The 9,474-nt window shown below is 37.3% G+C and overlaps 1 protein-coding gene across 1 annotated transcript; it reads left to right on the top strand.

The window, feature by feature from the left end:
- The first annotated feature begins 4,462 nt into the window (after positions 1–4,462).
- On the top strand, positions 4,463–6,286 carry LOC132635118 (metalloendoproteinase 4-MMP-like). The gene is made up of 2 exons (XM_060351361.1): positions 4,463–5,061; positions 5,538–6,286. The coding sequence occupies exons 1-2, from the start codon at positions 4,498–4,500 to the stop codon at positions 6,036–6,038; spliced, it is 1,065 nt and encodes a 354-aa protein (XP_060207344.1). The 5' UTR covers positions 4,463–4,497; the 3' UTR covers positions 6,039–6,286.
- The last annotated feature ends 3,188 nt before the right edge of the window (positions 6,287–9,474 follow it).

Below are 9,474 nucleotides of genomic sequence, written 5' to 3'. Positions count from 1 at the left end.
TCCATAACTTTTTCATACTAACTCGGATCGACTTGAAACGTGTTTATGACTCTCAAGCGTCGATTTATGTACGTACCCATCGCGTCTTAAAATTTATTTGATATGCATATAGTTTCTCACTACTCTGCTCGTTCATGTGTCATTGCCTCCTTCACCGAGTCCCAGGCCGGTATATATCGTGCGTATGGTTCACCGAGTCCCTTGCTTGAGGGCCGGGTTCCATATATATAAAATTCCGGAGTATGATGTGTCCGGTTCCCGGGTACTGTGTATATGTGTCCGGTTCCCGGGTACCGTGTATATGTTATGGAGTATGATGTGTCCGGTTTCCCGGGTCCCTTTGCTACAGGGCCGGGTACCGTGTATATGCTATGATGTGTTATGTGTTACGGAGATGTTACGAAGATATGAAACCTTCTGAAGTATGATGTGTTATGGCGCCAAAGACAGGAGTGGCGACCATGTTCCTGTGCCCTATGCATGATTTTGATATGTATCATTTGTGTTTCAAAAGTAAGTATTCTGATATTCTGGATAAGCTACTTACCTCCTGTACTTCTTTTGACATACGACTTCGGCATACATGATTTGTGTCTGGAAAATAAACATTTTGGTATTCTGGATGATTTGCTTATTTTCTGTACTATTTCTGGCATATGACATCGGCATACATGATTTGTGTTTTGAAAATAAGCATTTTGGCATTCGGGGTAATGTACTTACTTTTGAAATACTTGTTTCGATTATGGTTCTGTTTTCTGTATTCTATGCCTTTCATACTCAGTACATATTCCGTACTGACCCCCTTTCTTCGGGGGCTGCGTTTCGTGCCACGCAGGTACACCCAGATAAGTAGAAGATATTACTGGAAGATGTTCCAGCGGGATTGGCGAGCTCCACTTCCTTCCGGAGTGTTGCCGAGTCGGAGTTTGTATGTTATGATTTCTGGATTGATGTTAGAGACTTTGCAGACAGAGTCGTGGGAATATAATGTCAGTTTTGTGAGCGGCTCCGTCAGCCGATGTGTCATTTTGTCTTATGTTATAAATTCCATATGATTACAGCTTTTATTTGATTTGAGAATGATGAAAAGAAAGTTTCTGAAAGCTTCACTATGTATTTCGTTCTTGTTTGACTCAAGGAGTCCAAAGGATTATGTATGTAATAAGAGTCAGAGGGTTCGCTCGGCCTTAATGAAGGGTCGGGTGCCTATCACACCCTAGCGATATTAGGGTGTGACACTATATATAAGACACCGAGCCTTAATGGCCGTGCATGATACTATATATATGACACCGAGCCTTAATGGCCGGGCATGATACTATATAAATGACACTGAGCCTTAATGGCCGGGCATGATACTATATATAAGACACCGAGCCTTAATAGCCGGGCATGATACTATATAAATGACACCGAGCCTTAATGGCCGAGCATGATACTATATATAAGACACTGAGCCTTAATGGCCGGGCATGATACTATATATATGACACCGAGCCTTAATGGCCGGGCATGATACTATATATATGTATAATCTTTTTTTAAAAGGCTAAGCATGCATGACATCCGCTTTATGAGGCATCCAGATGTACATGTTATCTATTTTATTCCATGTTACCTTTCATGTATATATTATATTGTTATTCATGCCTTACATACTCAGTACATTATTCGTACTGACGTCCCTTCTTGTAGACGCTGCGCTCATGCCCGTAGGTAGGCAGGGAGACAGATCAGACCCGTAAGTGTTCTATCAGGGGGTTCTCAGGAGCACTCCACTTACTTCGGAGCTGTAGTCTATTTGGTATTGTCCTTATGATAATTGTATTCTATGTAGAGGCTCGTAGACGTGTGTGTACAGTTAGCTGTTTTGTAGCTCTACCGGTTCATATTATGGTATAATATATTGGTGGCCTTATCGACCTTATTTGAGCTCTTGATACTTTACTGTTAGCCTTGCCGGCTTTATGATATACGCTGTGTTGTGGCGACCTTGCCGGTCCGCTGTGCTGAATGATCGGATATTCCTATGTTGGGCCTTTTATGCATGGAGGTGTTCTTTGAGTTATGGTTTATAATGTTTAAAGAAACGGATAAGTCAGGTGGTTCCCGGCCTACGGGTCGGAGCCCGTCATACTCCTGGTAGGGGTGTGACATCCTTGATCAACCTTTGCTTTCAATCACCATTACCGCTAGCTACTACCCAAAACATTATCATTAGCTAACACCATCCCCAATCGACACCCACAACCACCACCACTAGCCACCACCACCGGTACTAATTGTGATATAAGTTATTGAAGCACATTTTCAGGTTCACATGTTTTAATAAAAATAAATGAGGTTTTCCTCCCTATGTTGGGATAAATTCGTATAACACAAGTGAACCATTGCCATTAAGACATGTGGCAAAAGGGACAAATCGAGAATGAGTCAGCACACATCCTTACCGGAGGCAGCCTTATTATACCGAAGGCACCACTGGGTCCGGAAGACTGTTGGATTAGCTCCGGAAGAGAGCTCAACGGACTGTCGTTACAAATTAATTAAGCTTAACGTTATCCGCATGGTGTTATTAGGCTTAATGGCCCTCTTTATTGCTTGTTATTATTAGGTAATTAATACTCATTATGGGCAGGGGTGCAATACATGAAATATGTACCCCTAACTCTTAGTATAAATAGGGACTGTCATCCCTATTGTAAGGAGATGCAATTCAAATAGAATACACAGCATACATTGCACTATTGCTCCATTTTAAGTTCTTCTTTAATTTACTACGATCCAGATCACAAGCTTGACCGGAGGAATTAGCACCGCTTTCCAACAAGGCTTAGGCTATTCCTAACTTTACTTTGCTTATATTTCATTTATATTAATTATACTTGCATATTACGTTGTTTTACTGGTCATTTTGATCCATGTGTTCTTGACCACGAACACAAATTCAACTGAACCGTTTTCCGGGTAAACACTCCCGCATTTTCTTGGTCCTAACTAGTAAAAGTAAACTTAAAATCTTACGCTGTCATTCGAAACCAAATTCAACGAGACACGATGCATGAGAGGAAGTTGTAATGTTGAATTCAACATTGACTCCTTCAACATAAAATGAGGCTGCTGGTGAACTTGGACTTCTCCAATAATGAAATCGTTGAGTCTTTAATTTATTTTTCCCCTAATAATACTTTTGAGTATTAACAACTACCTAATAAGCAAATAGTAAGGTTAGAAAACGACAGTTAGCCACATTTTTTTTTTGAGTCTTTTGCACGTCTCAAACGACTTCTCTTTTCCAACTTCCTGGCTATCATAATCATAACTACCTTCTAGTACACTAGTGCTTCTTGTTTGCTTCTTACAGTTAGCCACTTTTTTTTTTTTTCCTTGTTTACTTGAAAACCAAACAAACCCCTTAGAAAGAGTAACTGTATTTCTGAGCATACCTTACCAAGAATTCTGAGCCCTCTTACTTCTGACACAGTCCACACCTTAAATTCTTCAATTTCAGAAACAAAGAACATGATATTGGCCAGAAAACTTAAGTGAAAAGAAAGACATAAGAATCCTTTTTATGGGTGAGAGAGAGAATTATCATAATACATTGGTAATTTCATCTTTTCAAATTCTACTATTTTGACCCATCGAGTTTGGGTTATCTTAATTGGACTACGGTTTGATAGCCAGGTAAACTCCTTAGTTGGAACGGAAAAATGTTACCTTTGCATACAATCTACATATTTAGTTTTACAAATTAGTCTACTCATCCATTTTCCATAAATCGGAAAACGAGATGGATGAGCAAAATTTTTTAAGTTGTAACCATTTGTGTCAAATTATTTTTTAAGAGCTAGTATGGGAAAGAGTTTAAATTTTAATATACTGGCAATGTGAAAAATATTTACATAATCAAATTATGTATACAAAAATTACACATAAATTTTTATTATAGCTATTAGTTGAAAATTTGTTAAAAATATTAACAGATCTGCTATCAATGTTAAACACACTAATAATATAACTTTAACAACATTAGTGTACGTAACTTATATCCGTTCTGAAAGCAAAATCGAGACAGTGATAAATATTGTATTTGTTGATCTAATAAAAAAAATGTCGATTAACCTGTTATAACATGCATATTAAACTTCACTAATAATATATAAACTTTTACATCGTCGATAGATGTGACTAAATAAACACATAATAATCACGAAAGCAAGATAGTGATTCACCACCCATTTCCCCTTATCCTTGGCAGTCAAAATCAAGCCTTAAGAAAAGAAAAAGAGACTAAACAACCAGAAAAGAAAAGGAAGATTCCTCCAAACTTTTCCATCATAGCACACTTTACCAAATAAACGCAATCACTCGGCCGTCACAAGTCAATATGGTATACAAATTAATTAAACATCTACTTCAATATAACAAATTTGACATTTCCTTTATAACAAAGCTTCTTCTCCCATATCACACTTCCCCTCGCAATTCAATATGTCTTTCTTCATTTCTTTCTTCCTTGTCTCCTTTCTCTTCTCCTCTCCATGCCTTTCTACTAGAACAACACCAATCTTTTCCTCCAAACCTATTAATCCCACAAATTATCATAAAATTCAAGGAACATGGCATGAATTTGAGAAGTTTGCGGGTGCTAACAAAGGCAATCAAATCAATGGAATTTCTGAGCTCAAGAAGTATTTCCATCGATTCGGGTATTTGAAGAGGATGGATAACTTGAATTTTACTGATTTATTTGATGATCACTTGGAGCATGCCTTGATTAAATATCAAGAAAAGTTGGGCCTTTCAGTCACTGGAAAACTTGATGATAATACTGTTTCTCAGATTATTTCACCTAGGTGTGGCGTATCCGATTCTACCCCTAAATTATTCATGCATGCAAAGAGAAATTACGTATTTTTCACCGGCAAGCCAAGATGGTCTAGAAGTATACCAATAACTTTAACGTACGCATTCTCGCCAGAGAATGTAATAAATTCCTTGAGCATGTCGGAGACAAAGGATGCTTTTCAACGTGCGTTCAACCATTGGGCTTCGGTAATATTAAAATGTCTCACCATCCCGTATAAAAGTTTAAGATCTTAGAGAGTGTATATGTATATATATGTCTGTCTGTACGTATGTATGTGCTATGTTATGTCTGAATGCACACCATCATGTGAAGTTTGTTGAACAGCATATTACCATCCTTTTAATTGAGCATACACGCATCATAGTATTCATAAGTTGTTGGAATTGTTTTTCAAAGAATGATTATATCTCATGAATATCTTGAGTCGTTGCTTCATAAATTGCTATTGTCTCTTGGATGATTTAAACAAGTCAAACATGTGAAAGTATTCTTCTTTTTGTTTTTTCTTTTCATGGGTAGCGTGAAATTTGAACGATCATGAGTCTTACCTGCTCTTATACGATATTGAATTATATGACAGTTTTATTTAAAAATCTTATAATTAAGCTGTTACAAACATCACCTTTTTAATTACTTATAAATTATGGTATGTCTTTAACAGGTAATACCAGTTACATTCTTGGAAAGCAACGATTACGGATTTGCAGATATTAAAATAGGGTTTTACAAAGGTGAACATGGAGATGGAGAGCCATTTGATGGAGTTCTAGGGGTTTTAGCTCATGCATTTTCACCGGAAACTGGGAGGTTCCACCTTGACGCTGCGGAGACATGGTCAGTGGACTTTGAAAGAGAGGAATCCGATGTAGCTATTGATTTGGAATCAGTAGCTACACATGAGATTGGACATTTGTTAGGGTTGGCACATACTTCAGTTCAAGAAGCAGTGATGTTCCCTAGCTTAAAACCAAGAGAAATGAAAGTGAATTTGAAAATGGATGATATTAAGGGAATACAAGCTCTTTATGGTTCAAACCCTAATTTTAGTTATCAAGCTCTTTCAGAATCTGATACCTCTACAAACAATGGAGTTAATTTGAGGAAGAGACCATTAACATGGTCTGATTTTATTTTGGTCTTAGTCTTGTGGTTGTCTATGTAAAGCACAAACTACGTAGTTACTATACAAAATTCTTTTGGTCATGGTCATGTAATGAATTGACTCTTGACCTTCTTTTTATTATTTTTTCCAGTTTCTAGTCTAGTTCATATTATGGAAGCAGTCATAACACAATTTGCAGTAGAGAAATCATAGTATCCTGAGAGTACCATGATTGCTAGGTTATATATAGCTGCAACTATTGGTCCCCTAGATTAATATATATATTTGATCTTTTTTTTCTGCAATAACCCGATGTCATGGTCCAAATTCCTAAGCCGTGGTAGCAGTGGCGGAGCCAAAAGTTTCACTAAGGGAATTCAACTTCTATCTGTAAAATTGAACAATCAAATTTAGTTAGGTAGGTAAAATGTATAATGAGTTACATTTTCGATGTTAATAAGTGCAAACATGTAATATATTCATATGTTAAAATATCTTGCTAAAAATAGTATGATTAACTCTAAAAAAAAAAAAGACAGCTCAGTGCACCAAGCTCCCTCTATGTGCGGAATCCAAAGAAGGACCGAACCACAAGGATCTAACAGAGGCAGCCTGATGCACTAACAAAATATGATTAAATCTAATTTGTTATAAAATACTTATGGATTGAAGAACCTCTAATTTCTCATAAAAATACCTATATAGATTGGTTTTAAATTCTTGTAAAGATGACCATCTTTGAGCAGCAGGCGTCGAAGACGACGAGCAGAAGCCTGAAATAATAAAAGACAAGAAAAAGATCAGCTGAAGATAGACACTACAGTCAAATCTCTCTATAACAACATCGTTGGGTCCAAAACTTTTTTGGCTATTATAGAGGATGACCGTTATACACTTTTTTAAAAAAAATAAATAAAAATTTAATTCCCTCCTGTTGAGTAACCTCAACATGGAAACCGGGGAGGGGGGGGGGGGGGGTGTTTGGCCTTGACCCTTACCTTGTCTATTAATCACAATAATTATTTACAAGAGAGGGGGACATAAGGCATGGAACCTCTTTTCAGTAGCACCAACAGAAGGAAAATATACACAAGTATACCCCACCTATTTGTGTTTTCCTTTTTTGAATCTAAAGCTTGCAAGATTAAGCTTGTCCATTCTTAGGGGGCCTTTAGTAGCATCTGGAACTTCTTCCTCTGTTGTGAATATCTCCTCGATATCTCTTGAGGTAGCATGTCTTGCTAGTGAGTCTGCAACCGCATTTACTTCTCTGAAGCAGTGCATAGCTTCAAAATTTCTACCTTCCATCTTCTTTTGGATATTGTTGATTTCTCTTTGTAGTGACCAAGGGGTTGTGACTGTACCTTTGATCATGTTAACTACCAGTTGACTATCCATTTCTAAAGTGATGTGGCAGTTAGTATTGTTGAGACACCATTCAATACCATAGGAGGCTACTTGTAATTTGCTAGAGTTGTTAGTAGAGAAATGAGCAGTTTTGGCAAAAGCCATCAACATCTCCCCATTTCATTTCCTAACAATTCCTCTAATTCCAGCCAACCCTTTATTAGCTATGAAGCTCCTATCAGTGTTTAGTTTCAGACTGTTTTCTTGAGGTCCATTCTACTGAACCAAAATGCTGTTGATTCTTGGTTTGTATTTTTCAGCAACTGAGTATGTTGTACTCCATCCCATCTGTAATCCATTTTGCTAAACTTCTTGGAAATGGTCAACTGCATATTAAAAAGTATTTGATTAGTAATTCTGAAAATTGAAAAGCTTTTATTGTCATACCTTTTTGTGTTCCTTGCTTTCCAGATTTCCCAAAAGGTGAAGCAAGGTATGATCTGTAGTAGTATCTTATGAACCTCATTCCTTGTATTAGATTGCCACCGGTAATCAAGAGTTCCTTGGACAGTGTTAGTATTATGGGAGAAGCCTAAAGGTCAGGTCACCCACTTCCATACTTTCACAGCCAGTTCACTAATGATGAACAGGTGATCCACATTTTCCATCTGAGAAGTTCTGCAACAAACACATCTGGTATTTACTTGAATGCCAAAATTCATGATAATGCTATCAATAGGCAACTTCCTCTTGATTACCCTCCACATAAAGAAAGAAACCTTGAAAGGGATGATTCCTTTTTCCCCATATTTGGTTAAAAATAGGATCTTTTGGTTGTTTTTTCCTGAGGAACTCCCAAGCTGATGAACAACTGAATTCTCCACTAGTAGTAGGAGTCCATATGCATCTATTTTTATCCTCCATGTTGCCAATAACAACTTGAATCACCTCTTGAACCATATTGTCAGACAATATCAGCCTAAGGGAATCCAAATTTCAGCTGGTGTTGATACAAAATTGTTTCATAGTATTGCTACCTGGCTTTTTGATCTATTGCACTCTGTTTGCTAATGGACCATGCTTAGGCTAATTATCCCACCAGATGTTTTTTTCCTTCATTGATCTCCCATGTGATCTGTTGTTCCACAATGGGCCTGATATGTAATAAGTTTATCCAAGCATTTGAATTTTTTGAGCTGATTACCTTAGCCATCATGTTGGTTCTTGGGAAATATTTAGCTTTCATGAACCTTGATCATAGGTTGTCAATAGTCTTCATTCTCCACTATCTCTTAGCTGTAAAGGACTTAAAAATATCATATAGTCACTTAAACCCCAAACCACCTTCTTCCACTAGGAAACGCATCTTCTTCCATGAAGACAGTGGTATTTGTTTTTGCCTTCTTTCTGTCCCCAAAAGAAATTAGAGAAGTATTTCTCAATCTACTTTAGAGGGGTTTTGGTAGGTTCAAGGGCTGCAAATATGTTTAGGATTTGAGACTGTAGATGCTTAATAATCAGAGCTTTTCCTCTAGCAGAAAGTAGATTACTTTTCCATCCACTAGTTTTATTGATCACTTTAGTGCTAACGTCTGTGAATAGGCTATTAACCTTTCTCCCTATGTAAACTGGGCAGCCAAGATATTGAAATGGAAAACTGGATTGGTTGTATCCAGTCCATTTCTTGATCTTTCTATTGGTCCTGAAATGCACATCCTTATGAGTGATGAAACAACTTTTATCATTGTTGATCTCCTGGCCTGAAACTTTCTGATATTCCTTCAGTTGCTTCAGTATCATTTTGATGGAATGCTTATTGATGGAAGAGAATAGCAGAATATCATCAGCATAACACAAATGGTTTACTTGAGGCCCATTTATGCTCATAATGAACCCAGTGAAGTCCTCCCTGGTATTCAGATGGTTCAGAGCTTTAGTGAAAGCTTCATCCCCTATGATAAAGAGTGCAGGGGAGAGTGGATCTCCCAATGTAAGCCCTCTAGATGATCTGAAGAAACCATATCTGGATCCATTGACAATCACTGAGTACCAGTTGTTAGAGATCAGTCTATATATTAATTCAATGAAGACTTCTCTAAACCTCATTTTCCTCAAACAGCCATCAGAAACACCCAAGAGACCTTATCAT

The sequence above is a fragment of the Lycium barbarum genome, chromosome 1, assembly GCF_019175385.1.
Source record: "Lycium barbarum isolate Lr01 chromosome 1, ASM1917538v2, whole genome shotgun sequence".
NCBI lineage: Eukaryota > Viridiplantae > Streptophyta > Magnoliopsida > Solanales > Solanaceae > Lycium > Lycium barbarum.
The sequence above is the reverse complement of the archived record's forward strand: the minus strand, read 5'-3'. Positions and strand labels throughout refer to the sequence as shown.

Coding starts and splice junctions, on each gene's coding strand:
- LOC132635118 (XM_060351361.1), top strand. CDS start 4,498: ATGTCTTTCTTCATTTCTTTCTTCCTTGTCTCCTTTCTCTTCTCCTCT. Junction 5,062..5,537: donor CGTTCAACCATTGGGCTTCG/GTAATATTAAAA, acceptor TGTCTTTAACAG/GTAATACCAGTTACATTCTT.